The following is an 18,306-nucleotide window of genomic DNA, read 5'->3' on the forward strand; positions in this document are numbered from 1 at the left end:
GCATGAGCCAAGGCATAGAGGTAACTTGGAGGCAGGCAAACTGGAAGGGTGATCTGGAACAGCATGTCACTCAACAGGCTGAAATGGCAGACTCATGGAAGATGCACAGAAAGAAATGTCTGTAAAGGAAGGATGGGGCTGCTGTGGCAGGTCTAGAAAGGCTGGCTGTTCAGATGTGGGTGCCGGTGGGCCATCATGGAATGTGTGTCATCTATTTGAGTGTAAGGGAGGCTGGGTGTGAGGACAAGTCATCACTGGCCTATAGGATAGACTGCAGGAACCCAGGAGCACTAAGGCACGAGGCAGCAAGGCCTTGTGCCCTGTGGTGGCAGCTGAGTATGTCATCAGCAGGGCCTGGGAAGGTCAACTGAAGGCCAGGACCTGGGGCACTCAAAGCTTCTTGCAGTTTGGGATCATAACCTTGAAAAAGAGTTAACAGTAACATTGTGGGTCAGGATGGGTTTTTTATAAATGCATCTTTTAGGCCACCTCACCCAGTGTGCATCCCTTGAGTGTTGGAGTGTTAGAAACAGATGAACAAATGCCAAATCATTCCCTTTTAAAGAAACGTGAAGCTTCGAAGGAGCCTTAAATGTCATCTGTTTCACCCCTATGGCCCCAGGCAGAACAGCATCAAAACCACCCCAGACAGATGGTTTGCTCACTCTATTCTGGTGCATCTCCCGGGATTCCACAGGTCCCTCCTTATTCCTTCCAGATGTGGCGAAGGGAAGTCGTTATAAGTAAGAGATTTATCTTTTTTCTTTCTAATTTGTAATACCCTTTAGAAGTGGGACGTTCTCAGTTATGTCTAGACAGAATTCTACCTGCTGTAAGGTAAGTCTCTTTTATCCTCTATTCTTAGTGGAGATAAACATGGTTTAGACTACAAAACAGACATCATAACACCAGGAAAATGCTAAGCAGCTCACTGAAACCAATATAGCCTTGTCATAGATTATTGGGTGTATTTTGTTCATTGGGTGTATCTTGACTGGCGAAGAATCTGTGGAATATAGGTTTCTCCTTCCCTTACCCTGCCAAAAAATAACATCCTTTTCCTGAGCGCAGTTCCAGGTGCTCTCTCCCAAACTTGGTTTCATCTCCTTGTAATTCTGAAATCTGGTTGTTTTTTTCCATCCATGATGGTGGTGCGAGGTATGGGATAGGTGCTGTCATAGGCTTACCTTCCACTGGGACAGGTACTAGAACGTAAGATGGGGAGGTGCCCCATCAGAAAATTCTGAGCTCCATGAGGCGTGTTTACACTGGAGCTCGTCCTGAAGGAAGTCGAGGCAGAGGCCATGTCTGGAGGGCTAGTGAACCAGGTGCGGATTCCTTCCACTCCTCTCTGCTCCTGTTGTGGATGGGCTAGCCCGCCTATATCACCTGACACTGGCCTCTATTTTAACAGACCCTGTTTGGGTTCCTGAAGTCTAAAAGGCCTTTTTTTTTTTTCCTGAGGCAAACTGAATATATAACATATAAAGATACATAAATTTCCATACAAATATCTTCTTTACCAGCTGTAATTAAGATATTTGCATGTAAAGAGAACAGTGTGTTCCCTTGACTTCCTCCTGGTTGGGAATTGTATTTTTCTCTTAATCCTCAAAACCCAAGACTTTATGATCTGTTTGTGTCTAACCAGGGGGCGGAGGGAGAAGAAGAGAAGGAAGAGGCAGAAGACTGGGTCAATATAGCATCTATATGGCGATTAACATAACATAATAAAACAAACAAAAATAGGGCATCTGAAATTTAGAATTTTAAACACAGTGTTTACTCCTGGTTGTTTTTGTTTTCAGGCCCAGTTCATTCCACAGGACAAAGTTCAGGTGGGGGTGGGGGAGAGCCCAACAGAAAGTGGGCTGAGCACCTGCTAATTCTGGAGTCAAGTAGAGAGATACACCTTTGAATCCTGGAGCTTCTGCTTATGAGCTATGTGACCTTAGGAAATTTTCTTAAATGCTCTAAGCCTTAGATCCTCATCTGGAACAGAGAGAGAGGGAGTGAGACGTGAGAACAATTTCTTCTTTTAGGCAGATTAAATAAGATAATGTATGCAAATTGCCTGGTTCCTATTAGGCATTCAATAGATGGTAATTATTATTCTATGTAAGTGAATAAGGTAGAAATGATATATAAGAAATTTTAAATAATTTTGAATTACATGCCAAGGTATTTCCTAGGATGGTCTTTGGTACTGGATACTAAACTTGGTGGGGAGGAGAGCCTGGAGAGAACTCTGAGAAATAAGAAGCAAAGCCACTTCCTCCACTGGGACTGGTTTACATATTTGGGTTTGTCTGTTGGAAGCCCAGGAGGAAAGAGAAAGCATCTAGTTGGTCAAGGGAAGAGCTTCCCATTGTAGAATTGGCAGCTCCAATTAGAAGCTAACTTTTGATAACTGTAGACCATGAATTCTATGGTTGACAAAGGTCTTCAGAATTAGAGCCCATTCTCCAGGCCTCCTAAGTGTGTGCCACACACACACATGTTGGGGTTGTGTACACTAGAGCCTTGGGGGTACAGGCACTATCCATAGAGAGAGATACAGAGATATTAGATAGAGATATATAGGCAATATATAGAGATCTGTATAAGGCTGGTTTAAGTCTAGTCCTCCCTCCCTTCTCTCTCTTGTCATAAGCAGCAGGATGGTCGCTGCTCACTATTGTGCATAACAAGAGATAATGGATAGACAAGAGCTGTTGAAGTGTTGGCTTGGGTACTGCTGGTTTTATCACTGCCACCATCACCACTGTTATCACCCGTGCCCCCAATATAGTCTACATATTAGTTAATGGTCATGTACACTCTGGAAAAGAAAAATGAGTCAAGTTCATCAGCATCCCAAAGTTGATTGGCAGGGTTGGTTAGTATGCCATCTCTTGCACTCTGCCAATCATCATGACAACCTTGGCTACCTTTTCCCATCAAGTCAGGACAACCTTGGCCCCTTTTTCCCCACTGAGCCTCTACAGCCAGGATGGACCTTTGATTTGTGGCCCAGTTTGTTCTCGAAGTTGATCATTTCATTACCTAGTGGTTGTCAACCCCCAGCTTCCTGATCTTTGTATTTCCTTATTTATTCATGTCTTTGACTTATTTGGGTACACGCATGTCCTATAGTTCTCCATACCCTAAGTTTCCTTAAAAGCAAAGGTGTCTACTCTGTTTTTATGACACTGCTTAATAAAAGTGCTTAATTAAAAATATATATAATCCTATGTCAAACGTTTATAATGAGTAAGGAATAATGGCCTAAGCATTTAATCCATTTTAAATGGATCCTTGTAAGTCCCCTCTGCAAAACACCAATAATCAGTGTGTGGGGACTCTGGGTAGTTACATCTGGATATGATTCCCTACCAAAGGCCCAACCATCTGCTTATCAGTGAAGAGGCCTGAGGGGATGTCTCACAGTAATTAAAACACCCATGAGACTACAGTTAGCACCCGAAGGACAATTTATGAATGCACACAGGGGGCCAGATTATTCAAAGGCTATATGATCAAAGCATTCACTCCCAGTAAGCCAGTTTGTGTGGGAAGCTCGATCATACTGAGAAGGTTGCTTAAAGGAGAAGTCAGAGCAAGAAAGTCAGATGAATCAAATTGTCAGTAGCATCCAGCTAAGAAAGACTGATAAACCCATTCCGTTTGATAACAGAGACTCCTTGACTTCTGAGTAGGTTCAGAAATACTCCAAGTCTTTTGCCCAAATCCACCCCACTCCCCAACCGAAGCTGGGAAGGGATAAACATTGCCACCATCCAATTCCATGTCTACTCCCTTTCCAGGTCTCTATGACCAGCCAGTACTCCTTCTCAAAGACATATATTTTTTTTCATTTGCATCAATCAGTGTACAATTGAGTCATGATGGCCTGAAAGCCACTCAAGCTCTTTCAGATGACCTTGGGCCTATATTCTTGTTATTATCCATTTTATGCTGATCTTAAAGAGACCATCGTAAAGTCTTCATTTCTAAATAGGGAGGAGTCCCTTTACTGTTAGAGGAATGCTTTCCATGTTGCTAGATTTCCTTTATACCCAAAACAGGACTCGTTCCTTGCAAATCTAATTGCCTTGATACCAAGTATTATATGCTGCAGGGATGGCAAGTAGATCTCAGGTAACAGTGCTGATTACTCAGCATAGAATGATAAAACAAGTTAGTGGTTGCATCTAGAGTCAGTGAAAAAGCATGTGGGATTAATTGGTGATGTCTACCATGGGTATAGGAAAGGGAATTAGTGGTACATATGTCATATTGTGCCAATCCTGGCATATCCCATCCCAATCAGTGCTCTCAATTCAAGGATTCTACTGGATCTTTAGTCATACTGAAACCTTAGCTTCTCAGAGTTGGAGGGATCTAATAAGGCTAGTAGGTGTGAGTTTATTGAATGCATCTATCTGTGTTGAAGGATCGTGTACAGAGGGAGGACTTTGCCAAGTGGGCCTGAATTACTGGGACTAACTTATGTTTAGATGCCCAAGTTCACATAGATGAGACTAGAATCCCAATATCCTAAATTATCTTCTACTTGCTTTTTCTCACTTTTCCCTTAAATGTTTTTTTTTGTTGTTTTGTTTTTATGGTGAGCATTGTTTTTGTTTTTTTAAGACCTTATGCTGTTCTTGGTAGATCTGTTTCCACTCTGCCAAGATTTCTTTGTGGTCTAGATATAGCTTTTCCTCCCAGCTCTGTGCCACCTGCAACTTTTATCAATGTACCAGCAATTACTTTAAGCCTATTTTTAATTTGGGGGGATGTTGAATAGCTCCAGTTTGGGGTATGCTGCTGGAGTCTTGCTCCCAAGAGCTGTTGATCCAATTATCAGCATTCTTTGAATATAGTCCTTCTATGTTTATGACTCCAGCCGTTTGGACTCTTCTCCACACATTAACCTCTTTGTTCATAATTATTTCGTGAGAGTCCTTGATAAATTCCTGGGTAAAATTTGGGTGAGCAATCTATGCTGGCAGATTAGTGACATCCTGGCTAGAAATAAACTTGGAGACCATCTTGTCAAACCCACTTATTTAACAGATGGGGACATTGAACCCCAGAGAGAGAGAGCAGGTGTCTCTCAAGTTCATGCATATATTTAGTGGTAGAGTTGAGGCAAGAATATTGGTGTCCCTTCTCAGATCCAGGGCTTCTCTCTGATCATCATCAAAGTACTTGGAGGTCAGCTGGGCCAGGATTATCATTCCTACTTACAGACCAGTGAACTGAGGCTCAGAGAGATTAATTAGTATTCTTCAGATTACACAAAAAATTAGGGCAGAGCAGAGTTGGTTTCAGTGCTCTGATTCGTAGGTAAGGTTTTTTAAGGAATATGAGGTCATTTTTGAATAGAAGCTTTAAATAGTGTACCAGTACAGTAATTGTCTCTCTACGAGGTTAGGTAGACTTTACAGTTAGAAATGTGAACCTATAATAAGCCAGTTCCATGATTTTTTTTCTAGTTGGGCTTGTGGCAAAGATATTTATTGTAGAGGAGGCAAACACTTGGGATGATTCAAAAAGCAAGGAGACCATAATTCAAGGACTTTAGGGTCCCCAGGGTGGTAGTAAAACCAGCACCAGCAAGGTGATTTGGGCCAAGCATAGTCCCAAAAATATAACACGGATTGGGTGAAACTGAAGAGTAGGGAAGAGATGCCAAAAGCAGGGGAGATGGTTATCAGAGATGAGGAATGCTACCCTAGTACCTCTAAATATGTTGCAGGAAGTGATTTTTTTTTTTTTATATATTTTTATTGGGAAAATGTATTCTCAAGAACATCTGTCAACACCAACTTCTTCGTAGTAGCTCAGGATTTCTGAAATGGCAGGATCCAGGCCCTATTTCTCCAATTACATAACTCCATATCTGATATATGGTAGGCTTTCTGCAAACATCTGTTAAGTGAAATAAACAAGGAGGCAGGTATACCTCTTGGTGAATGACTGAACTGGAATGATGCTCCAGACCACTGCAGTTTGGGACAATCAGAAATCACAAAACCAGGTTTCATCCCATTCAGAGATGCTCCGGGGAATTGTCCTCCATTATTTTGGTCTGGTGAATGGGCTCGGCAATGTGTTCCCTTACCCACAGATGTGGCAGGGCTAGAAAACTCTAGGGCGGTGAAGTGCAGTGCCGCAGGCACTTACCTGTATCATGTGGAAATGGAACGGACCACCTGGTAAGATAATGGGTTCTTCATCCCCAGGGATTTTCCAAGAAATCCAGATGACCATATTTTAGAGATGTTATGGAGATACATGCGTCGATCATGAGGTTACAGTAGATGACCTCAAAGTTTTGCTTTTTGCCCAGTTCTGAGATCCTGAGTCAACTCAATAATAGAACGTGCTTAGATAGGTATAAAGCGGGAAAGTCATTTAAAGAGCCATTATGATGCATGTGCAAGGAACTGTGTCAAGCATATGTTTCTGTGATGCTATGAAATATTTCACCCTCTTCATGTCTACAAATTCACATGTTTGCTTTCTTTCTCACTTCCCTCACACCTCATCATCCGTCACCTGCCCTCTCTAGCCCACTGCTCTCTATGCCCGGGTCTGTCCCGCTCTGAAACCTTGAAGCTGTCCTCCCTTCTTAATACTCTAAAATCCACCGTCTTTTCTACATTAAAGAAAAACATCTTCATTTGACCTTTCTGCCCCTTCCAGCTGACACGCGTCTCCTCAACTACTGAAATAGGTCGTTTTATCTTCTGTCTTGATTTTTGGGCTTCTGATCTCACCACTTCATTGGCTCTAAATTTTGGGGGTCAGTAATTATCTCATCTTGGCAAAATTTAAATGCCTTTCCTCTGAAAAGTCTAATCCTTTTCTGAACTATCTATTGAATGACATTATTAATAGCTGCCCCATTCTTTCCCTACCCTCTGTTCCCTCACAGCTTAACATCTTGTTCAGTGCCATCATGATGCCTGGCTCCATGATGTATTCCCCATTCCAGCCATTCTTTACCTCATCCATTGGTTTCTCTTCTTTCTCTCCTTTAAAGTTCTGGTCCTGCTATTTTAGACATCTGCTTTGGGAAACCTCACACACTCACATGCTTATAACGCCTTTTTGCTTTTAGGTTGAAGCTGGTTGGATTTACATGTTTAGCCTCCACCTCTTCTCTCTTTGATTGCTTAAGCTGTTAGCCTCCCCTGGAGAATTCGCTGGTGGTTAAAACTTGCCTTGTTGGGGATAAAAGTCACCATGGCCACCTCCTGCTTCTCCAACAAACAGCCTGTTGCCATCAGTGAAAACCCTCTTGGGACATTTCCCAAAGCTGAGTCATTTTTGAACCTGTCTCTTCATCACCTGTACCTGACTCCTCACCTGATCCTGCTCTACCTCTCTTTACTCCAGTGTCCTTTGTCGACAGGAGCTGTCCTAGCCCACTCCCTAACCAGATCAATGCTTGCGCCTTTAGACTCAGAGTCATTCTACCCATGCTCCTTAAACTCTCCATTATCCCAACTGCTTCTCTAAGAGATTTGAGTGAATCCTCATTTCCCAAAATGATAAATTTCTTACCTTGACCTCCAGGGCCCTCAGGCACTCTGTCATGCTGCTTCCTGACTGCTCCCACAAGAAGCCCCCTCCGTGCCACCCCAGCCAGCCTTCCCCGCATTCCTCAATGGCGCTCACTCATTTCCAGTGTTGCCTGAGACCTTCTGTATACATTTCCTAGGGCTGCTGTAACAAAGTACCACCAACTGGGTGGCTTAAACAACAGAAACTTATTTCCTCAGTTCTGGAGGCTGGAGGTCTGAGACCAAGGTGTCAGCATGGTTGGTGTCTTCTGAGGCTTCTCTTCTCCCCATGTCTTTACATCCTTTACCTTCTGTGAATGTCTGTGTACAAATTTCCCATTCTTGCAAGGACACCAGTCACATTGGATTAGGACCAGCCACATGACCTTGTTTTACCTTAATTACCTTTCCACATGCAGTCACATTTTGAGATACGAGGACTTAAGCATAATGAATTCTGGGAGGAACACCATTCGGCCCATAACATCTTATCCTCTCAACTTACCATCTGTTCTTTCATCTCTGTCTTTGTTCTTTCTCTCTGTTCCTCACCGTCATCGAAACCCAGTGGTCCCATTTCACTGTGCTCACTGGATGGTCTCCCCAGCATCACCCTATTGGTTTACACACACAGACGTGTTGCTTTGTGAACATGCTTCTTTGTTGGGTCCTTCAGATGTTTCTCTGCCTCTGGCTTGACTGAGAGCAGGGACTATGTCTCTTGTCTTTTGAACAAGAGGTGCTTGAGAAATGCCATTGCTAAGTCACTGCATGTCCCTTCTCAAAGGCTGCCTAACATACCCACTTCTCTGAATTCTTAAGAGGCCTTTCAAGGGGAATGAGTTTTTCCCAAGTGGTAATGGAAAACCATACACACTGACTCTGTTGACAGCAAGAAGGAGGAGGGCTGAGGACCCACACAGATGACATCCGACTAGCTCACCTCCTTTCCAAATCAGACAGACAGGGAAGGGCATCTGGGAAAGAAGCCCTGAAAGTAGTAGTGAAGTCAGTGATATTTCAGCTGGAAACAGGAAGGACCAATATTCCCTCAGGAATTTTGGAGAGGTGCTATTTCTTTGATTTAAGGGGGTGAAAATTCTGGATAAAACCCACTTCCTTTTAGAGTGGTAATTGGCTGGGAGGCTCATCTTGTTGGAAGTAGAATTGAGCCCTTGGAGGGAATCCAGTTGGATCTTGGTAGAAAACCAAAAGGAAGACAGCTGGGCACCATGTACTAAGAGTGGTGTGATGGTGTGCCTGCCGAGCTGTGGGTAGCCTCTCTGGGTGGACTCCTGAGTGAGGACCATGTTGCTGGGTTGATGCTGTCAGCCTTTTCCCCTAGTGGTGTGAGAGGTGTTTGGAGGCTGTGGCCAGGAGAGACTCACCATTCACTTAAAGATACACCCACTCCCCTTCTCCTCCCTTCTTTCATCCTTCCATGCTTTCTTCCTCTGCCTTCATCCTTTCTTCTCTCTTCCCCTACCCTGCTCTCTCCTCCATTCACTGTCAGGAAGGGCCATGCCAGAAGGGCCCGATCAGCGTGTCATGGCAGCGGCAGAGACTAGCAGCACCAGCAGCTTCCACAGTGAGTCTGGATTTTGTTTCTGGGGCCAGGGGGCTGGGCAGGGCCGTCCACACACAGACTGACAGCTTGCAGACTTTGGAGAGGAACTTCCATGGGCTGGGGCTGCTGCCCTCCTCTCCTTCCCTGCCTCCCAGCAGAGAGGCAACTTCCATGGAAGTTTCCTGCCAAAGCCATTGATGTGCTTGGGATGTCTCATGGAGAGGAAGCATGGTGGGGGGGTGGAGGGGCCATAGTCTGCTAAAACTAGGGGCACATCTGGGAGAAGCGCCGGAGTTGAAATGGCTGCCAAGGATTCTGTCCAAGCCTGCGTGTGTGGTGGAGGCTGGAGGCTCTGCATGGATGATGGTTTGGCTGCTTTCTTGCATTTCAGGAAGTATGACCTTGAGTTTTTAGTACATGTTGGGTGCCTACACTCCCTTTAAGGAACTGAGAATGCCACATAGGCTCAAAGATCTGCAGAACCAGCGGTCTCCCTGTTGACCTCAGATGAAGCTTGTCTAACAAATTCGATGATTAGGATAGTTATTACAGAGCTCCATGACTGAGTCATCTCTCTGAGTATTTGGGGGAAAGTTTTTTTTTTTACCATCACCATGTTAATTTCTGTGGTAATTTCTGGCATGGAGATGGACATAATGTGGAATCAGTCAAAGTTCCATCTGTCTTGCCTTGATCATCAGACTGAATTGGATGGCTTCCTTCCGCTTTTTCCCTAGGGGCTGTTTCCTTCTGTTTTGGGAACGGTCCACTTGGGAAAATAGAACCACAAAATTTACCTCTCCAGCCTTAAAAATCTCACCCAGTCTAGGAGCCCACACGTCCGACTCGAAATGTTTTTCCACAGGCCAGATGCTGTTTACAAATATTGACGGGTGTGATATAGTTCATTTTGAAGTGAAAAACCTCCAGTCTCCAATACGTGATATTATCCTGATGCTGCATTCTTGTGGGCAGGTGCATGGAGATGCTTTTCCAATTTCATTCATTTCTCCTGTGTTATGGTTACGGAGGTATATTAAGCATAGCATCCCAAGTTCTACCAGGATCACATTTTTATAGGTATCTCATCTCAGCACTGTTACTAATAATGGCATTACAGTTTAGGATTATTCAACACTAACAACTGTGTAGAATTAGGGTTTATCAGAATGAACATGTTTGCTAGCCTTGTGAGAATTTCACAAGCAGGACCATTATAAGAGATTAATCAATCTCTTCTCATGCTTTTAAACATCATATATATTTCATTCACCTCAGGGTAATACTCTTGGTTTGAGGAGTTGACGGTTTTAATTAAAGTATCAAATTGGTCAAATTTATTAATTAAATTCAACAACTACTTATTATTAATCAACTCTGTATATTTGATTGTCTAAACTTGGACACCTCCGAGACTGAAAAAGGGAAGCTATTAATAATTAAATTGATACCACGGGCATAAACTGTTACCTTCCCTGGTAAATTTGGACAGAGAGTCACTCCATCCATGTATTGTGAGGAGGGGATCCAACTGTGATTAAAATAGGCAAAAATCTCTTCCCTTAATAAGGGAAATATAAAATAAAGTAGAATAGATAGTATGTAAGAGAATAATAGATCCTTAGAAGAAAAATAAAGCACAGAAGGAAAAAAGAAGTGTTTGGTGGTGGTGATGGTTATGTGTGTGCGTGTGTCTACCTGTGTGTGCTCGTGCACAATTTTAGACAGGGAGGTCAAAGCAATTGAGTTGCCTAAAGAATATAATGTATTTTAGTTTATTTAGTTAACAATTTAGCCAAGGAGGGCTTTCATGGCTTAGATGAAATTTTTCTGAAACAAGTCAGATCTAGACATTCTGAATCCAAAGCAAGAAACACAATATTCAGAATGACAAAAATCGAGAAGGGAGAATCAAGTGGCCATGGCATTGGAAGCATACCTTGTTTGCTCAATAGTTAGGTTTCAGCTCCAACTGACATGACTGAGAGACTGTCAGAAACTGGGTGAGCCTGCGGACTTCTCCGCGTGGGGGACCATCTTGTAGAAAGCCCCTCAGTCTTTGACTTTCCCTGGCCATTCAGGACATCTTAAGGTCCTTTCTTCTTCCATCTGTTGTCCTCAGGGGTGGTCGGGGATGGCAGCTTACCTTTGCTGAGCACCTTCACCAGACACTTTGCTAGGGACTTTGAGTAGGTTCATTTATTTACTCTATACTGTTCCCATGAAGAAGTTATCGTAGTGCCATTTTAGGGAGGAGAACACCAACATTTAAACCTAACACTGGAAAACAGTGGAACCAGGATTTAAGCCTAGGTGGCTTAAGTCTAAAATCCTGCCTTAACCTGTTAGTCTTAGCATTCACCCAAAGATACCCATTGGCAGGAAGTGGGAGAAAGAAAGGAGAGGTAGGACTTCCTAGGTTACCCCCAAGGTCCCGCGAATGGGCTTCTTGCATGGCTGGATCAGAAGCAGTAGATATGTTGGGGTGGTTGTCGATGTCTTTGCTGATGGTGCATGAAGGTACAGCAACTTCTGCTGCTTCTCCGTGTGTCATTGTCATCGGGAATGGGGATAGGCATGGAAAATTTGGGGGGCATGAGAGCAAGTCTTCCTGCTGTGGCATCCATCCCAGGCAGAGGTGGAACTGGACTTCAGTGTGTTAGTGTTTCTGGGTTTCACGCACGTTGGAAGGAGGGACGATGCATGAGTCTGTGTGTAGATAATAGGGGTGGGGAGAATGCATGCAGAGGTCTGAGGCTGGATAAAGGTTTTCCGACAGGGGTTTGAGTCAAGAGTTGGGTTTGAAGAGAATCCTAAATTTCCTGCCTGCCTTTGTGATTAGAATCCACAGACTGACCACATCCAGTCTTGGGACTGCTATTAGCAAGAAGCAGGATGTCTCTGGACCATATCTTATTATGGTTATACTTAACATCAATCTCACTGTGTAACCTTGTATTTATGTGTAATGAACATTTATATACTTCCCAGGAAAAAAGAAATTTAGGTAGCATCTCATTTTATGCAGAAGCTCCTGGTAAAGATATGGCAAGCAAACCATCATTTATATGCACCCGAGAGAGCTGCTATAGCAAAGTGAAGAATTATTTTGAGATGTCAATAACCCTCTCCAGTTTGCCTTTTATGCTAAAGGGGAGAGTATTTCCACTTGTGACACTGTTATTTTCTTGGACGTCTGTAATGTATTTATCCAAAGGTTTCAACGAATGTCAAGACAGTGTCTCTTTCAGTATCACGATATGTGTCATACAGATAGAGAGAAGTTATTACTCTGTCATTTACCAAGGGTTTTCTTCATCATCACAATGTCAGTGTCACTTAGGTATACACTCCAGGCATATGAATGTCTCTCACTGTGGCCTTCCAACTATTGGATTATGACTACTCCATCAAGTCTTGGTTCTTTACTGCTTATGGCCTGTTGTCTAGTTTCCCTCCATTGCTTTGCTACTCAGGGCTAGGGAGCAAAGCATTCATCTGCCTCCATGGGGGACTCTCCTCTGACTTACCTGCTGAGTCTTTTTGCCTTTCTGGCAAAAACAAACGAGCAAGCAAACTACCTTTTCTTCTAAGATATTAACTCACCTCAACATCATTTGGCTTCTCTCTTCTACACCCGTGCCCTGTGGAGTCCCAGTTGGGAACAGGGGTAAAGATTGGAAAAGTCTGGTTCTATTTCAAGCTGACAAGGATAGCCCTCCTTCCACTGCTTACAGAAGGCCCACCCTGCTTCTCACACATACAGGATCTGTCAGAATTCTAGGAAGGGTTTAGTTGCCGCTGGAAGGACAGTGCCCAGGCCTTCGACAGAAGTCTGTGAGAGCACATAGTCACAAGTATGCCCCAGTCCAGAGACCTCCTTAGAAACCTGGTTAGGGACACACCCTTTTGCACCAGAAGTCCAGGGGTGCATGTCTCTACCCAAATGAGCCCAGTTGTGCTGAGGAACCCTAGAACACTCACCTGTCTCTGCATGCCCAGGGCACACAACAGGAACTTTGGATGGAGTGCATGGTGGTGTGCTTCAGCTACCGCTGAGGTTGTGGGGGGGATCAGGGTATAGTGAGGTGTCCATGAGCTGGAGAGTGTTCTAACACACATTAGGACTTTGATAGTTTCACAGCTCTGACCTTGCAGAATGTGATTTCCCAGCTTCCTGTTGCTTTCTGAGCCTTGCAATTCAAGATGGTTAAGATGGCTTCTGGGCTGAGCAGTCTAATACATTGTCCCGTGGGAGATGCCTTTTAATTATGCGATACCCGTGTCCTTATAGGTTCAGGGAAATCAGCTGGTATTCCCAGGGCTAGTCCTTTGAGTTCTCACCTGGAGATTTATCCACAGATAGGAACTCTGCCCTTTAAATGGTAATTAATTTTCAAACTCGTAGCTGCCTGAGCATTTTGCTCTCCGATGATCTGAAAATAGAGGTCTCCTATCAGAGCAAGCTCCCAGAATAGCAGGACAAGAGTGTCCTGGAATGGGGTGGAGCTCAGGTCTTCCTGTGAAGGGGCTGAGGGGTTCAGAGGAAGAGAACAGTGGGAAGGAAGGGATTCCAGAGATGCCATCTGGGACTGTTCATTAGGAAGGTCTCTCTAGTCTTTGTGATGGGATTCTGTATTCTTCACTCGGGACTTTATCTTCAAAGTTGGTCAAGTCTGTTTGCTTCTGCAATTCTTTTGGGACAAATGACTCATGAGAAACCCATTTGTCTGGAAGAATTGCAATAGGACCTCCTGTCTAGGGATGCTGAAGGGGACCAGATCACATGAGTTCTGTTATCTCTGTTGCCTGGGTCAGCTGGGTCTCTCTTGAGCATTAGCTGGTTCCTCTGATTTTTGTGGCCTCCTCCCATCCCGGCACTTGTGGCTAACCTTAATGGAAAGTAGATGTCTAATGTAACCTCCAGCCCAACGCTCTGGGCTGAAGAAGCTGGCGTGTGGGCGGATGCAGCCATGCAAGGAAAGCTTTCAGTGCAAGTGCTGGTCTCTGAGCCACGTGTTTGTAAGCTGTGTTCTTGTAATGCTTTATGGCTGGTGAAACCCGGGTATGGGGTGCCACCGTACAGGGTGGGAAAGGAGAAAAGGTCATTCTGTGGATGAGAGCAGGCATGTTGCTGTGGGCAGTTGGTTTCTATCTGGGCCTCTGGGATCTCTCTCGAGTCTTTCTTCTTAGGTTCATTTCTAGAAATAGACATTTTATTCCTAGGGATAGAGACTAAATTGAGAGTCGAATTTTCCAGCATTATATCAAGATTCTTTCAGCTGCAAGTGACAGAAACCTCATCCAATCTATCCTAAGCTAAAAGGCAATGTATTGTGTTCATAATCACAGAATCCAGATTTAAGACTTATTTCTGGTGGGGCCTAATTCTAAGACCGGACTAAATCTCCAGGCTTCACATACATTGCTCTCTCTCTCTCTCTCCTTCTTTCCTTTCATCTCCACTCAACCTTCCTACCATCCCTCCTTCTCTCTGTCTTCCCCCTTTTCTGCCTGACACAGTGATCTCAGGGAAAGACATGATAATGGGGAAATAGATTCCCAAACCCTCAAGGCTGATGAATTTTGGAAATCATGATGATAAAATGCTACAGGGGTTGGGCAGGTGATCTGGGACCTAGATGTTCAGTGACAAAGACTTGTCTTCATTGGAGATGCCTTGCCATTGGGAGCCCCACTGACCAGGCATGAAATGATCCAGTTGTTTGAGTTGGGCTAGGCATTATGCTGAGAGAAGCTGCAAAAGAAGGACTAATGAAGCAAAGCCCATGACTGACTTGTTTTTCCAGTCTCTCTATGAGGAACATCCAGTGCTGTCCGGTGTCATTTTGATGGGTGCTCTCCAGGCTGATGTAGCCTCCCGTCTTAGTTCGTTATATCTGCAGATTTAGATCTTTCTGAATGAACAATCCCTCTTCAGCTTTTATCGGTGTTTCTATAGATATAAAGTTCTAGGATTTCTATCACATTTTCCAATATTTGCCACCCCAACGCATCCATTTATATGCCTTGAAACAGCCAGCGAGTCTTCCTTCACTTTGGATGTGCATAAGAACTCTGACTCAGTGGTGCCAAAGAACATTGGCTTTGGAATCAGACTCCTGTAGGCATGAGGCTTGGATTTTCTACTCTTTAGCCTTTTGAACTCACATAAGTTGCTTCACCCCTTTCTTCCTTCATCTATGTAATGCTGTTGTTAATAATAATTTCCACAGCCAAGGCACACTGGGAGGACGTTTAGCACAGATCCTAGCTTAGTTTAGTTTAGTTTAGTTTAGTTTAGTTTACAAGCCTTCCGCCTCTGGCCTCAACCTTGGAATAATGAAAGCATCTCTTTTTACCTGTTACGATAAATCCAGATGAGGCCTCAACTGTTTGGATTACCTACCCCAGACTTAGCCTTGCTCCACCTCTGGGGGACCCACCAGGGGACCCTGAGAAAGATTCCTCCACCCAGTTTCAATTAGCCCCAAAACAAGAAGTCCACTTGCTCCAATCCTCCTTCTATCCTTTTGGAGACACGAATGTGTATAATCGAATAGGAATGCCTTTGAAAAAAAACCACTCAACTGTGATTACTGGCTTAGCATTTAAGACTTTCTCCTGGGTTCATCCTCAGAGCAGCCTTCCCTTGCCTTTTGACCTTGAAGGGGAAGCCAAGAGGTAGGGCTTGTTTATAAAGAGAGAAGGAGCAGCTCACAGCTGCATGCCTCAGGTTATGGCTTGGGATGCCAGATGCTGTGTGGAGGGACAAGCTCCTCCATGCCTTTCATCTGAGACTACCCTTGGCTCACACCCTTTGCTGCAAAGAGGCACTCTGGGGCCCAGTTGTAGAGTAGTGGGCTGTGTGAAACTCGTGGGTCTCAGAGCTGTAGCCTCACAGCACTGGGAGGGGCATCCAGAGGTTATCCAGTCTCTGCCTCACCGAATCATAGTACTTTGGAACTAGATGATACCTAAAGGCCAACGAGCCCAGCCCTTTTCCTCACCCTACCAATTTTACAGATGAGACTCAAGGGCCCAAGGATCAGCCAGGTGGTATGATGTAAACCTAAATCAGGGCCCTGGAGCTTCTGAGTTCTGGTCCATTGCTCTCGTTGGCCTGCCTGCAACACACATGCATGCACACGCACACACATGCACACATGCACACAAACGTGCATGCACATGCATACACACGCCACTCTGGTAACTCAACTGCCAGCGCTGGGGAGGGCGTTGAGATGAGCTTTTGTTCAGTGCTCTTGCTATATTGACTCAGGTGAGAACATTTTGCTTTGGACAATCTCATGCAGTTTTTGAGTGGAGAAGAATCTTTGCAGCCCTCTGCTCCAGCTATGTAATCATTACAGATGTGAACATGAGAGCAGGAGGAAGCAGAGGGTGCCAAAGCACAGAGGGGCACGCTGGGAGCCCTGGAGGGAGAGTTCAGATGACCTGAGTCTCAGTCCAGTGCTATTTCTACCCTATTCCGTGGTGGCAGATCTCGCTTCCAACTTCCTCCCTCCTAGGATGCTTTGAGGCATCTCTAGACACTGTATGGGTTGTGTGTCTATGTTAATTAATACCCCTTTCCTAGAATTTCTCAGGGGACAGGCTAGCTAGGAACGCGTGATGCATAAAAATAATGGTGGTACTAACTTATGTTTATAAATTACTTTGCAGTTCACAGGGGCGTCAGCTGCTGTTATCATCCATCGGCAGACTGCCCTGAGAATGTCATCCCACCATGTTTTCTAAGTCGAGCCCCCACCTTTAAGTGAAGGTGGGGGATTTTATCCACCCTTTCACATTTGTGGTCCAGCCAGAGATCCAGCAAGTGATCTGAGGGCTCTCTCCTCCCGGGCGCCAAGGAAACTTCCTTCAGAATTAGAGGGTCTTATTTCATGACTCAAAGAAGAATCCCACTTTCTGTTGGGTGTAGCAGTGCCCTGAATTCTCCAGAAAGCTTTGGGTGTGTGAAAAGGCGCTTAGCGTCTGCTTTTCCTGGCCCTGGTAGGACCTGCTCTAGACTAGTTAGCGGGTGGACTGGGAGCTTGGCTTCAGCTCAGAGAAGCTGGATAAGGCAGCCTCTCGTGGAAGGAGTGGGGTGTTTTTGTATGTCCTGTCCCATGGTGCTCTTCCCGCTTTCCTTTGCCTTGGGATGTAGCCATTGAGGGTAGGTTTCTCTTGTGGTATGTATTGTTTACTGAACTAATTAAAATATGCAAAGTGTTCCCTGTCCCCCATTTTGCGCTTCTTCCCTGGCTACTTCTGGCATTTTCAGTTGGCAGTTAATAAAACAAAAGGGGGGCCCAAAGGCCCGCGTCTCCCTCCAGCTAGAATGATTAATTTGGAGTGGTTTAGAAGTCGAAGATTTTACCTCTAGCTACAGCTGAGCCTTTTTGGCAGATCCGTTCTACCTGCTCAGAGCACTGTAATTGGGGGACTGTGAATGCTTCCGGAAGGGCACAGGGCAGGTGGAGGGAGTGAGCAGGAGGGGGGCAAGGGTTTGGTTTGTTTATTATTGCAGTGCAAATGGAGGAGACTTCTCCTTCCTCAGGGTAAGCCTACATGGAAATAGCTATAGCCAAGGACCCTGGAAATTTACTTCCTAATCCAGCCTAAATGTTTACTACCACCAAATACCCCCATCTACCCGCACACACAGAGATTCTCCAAACCCATTCTCTTCTAGAGAATGCTTCTTGCAATATTTATTTGCTGCAGCAAGCCTTGGTGCCTGTTCTGGCCAACGTGTATACTACGCTAAATGCTTTACATGGGTTGTTTTATTCAATCCTCATGGCCGTTTTAGCAGGTGGATAGCAATTGATGTTCAACAGATGGGGAAACTGAGGCTCAGAGAGCTTAGCTGATTTCCTGAAGTGATGTGGCTATATGAATTTGTGGCTGTGTGTTTGTCTGTGTATCACGATGTTATTGGGCCCCTATTGTAAGATCTGCTTGGGGTGCACTGCCTTCTGTTCCCATTAGGGGAACCTGTTTCTGCACCCACCAGCTTTTCTAATAGGACATCTTGCCCTTGCACTGAGCAGAGTGTGTAAGGTGCATTTTGCCAGGGGCATCAGGCCTTGCCTCAGTTTACCTCTCTACTGGCCCAGACACATAGCTACCTGCCTCCTTCCAATCTGTGGCCCAGAGAGATGAAAGATACAC

At 44.7% G+C, this 18,306-nt stretch overlaps 1 protein-coding gene across 5 annotated transcripts in view; it reads left to right on the plus strand.

Annotated features, from left to right (window-relative positions):
- The window catches only part of NTRK3 (neurotrophic receptor tyrosine kinase 3), a 383,244-nt gene that overhangs the window by 346,266 nt on the left and 18,672 nt on the right, over positions 1–18,306 (plus strand). For 2 of the 5 annotated variants that reach the window (XM_028122166.2, XM_088025201.1), the window contains exon 16: positions 9,073–9,147. The exons of the other annotated variants lie outside the window; for them this stretch is intronic. In XM_028122166.2, the coding sequence (XP_027977967.1) occupies positions 9,073–9,147 (75 nt within the window). The remainder of the gene's footprint in view (positions 1–9,072; positions 9,148–18,306) is intronic. 5 annotated transcript variants of the gene reach the window in all.

Source organism: Eumetopias jubatus, unplaced genomic scaffold (genome assembly GCF_037043125.1).
Source record: "Eumetopias jubatus isolate StellerSeaLion01/CBP00866 unplaced genomic scaffold, mEumJub1_p1.0 scaffold_7, whole genome shotgun sequence".
NCBI classification, from domain to species: domain Eukaryota; kingdom Metazoa; phylum Chordata; class Mammalia; order Carnivora; family Otariidae; genus Eumetopias; species Eumetopias jubatus.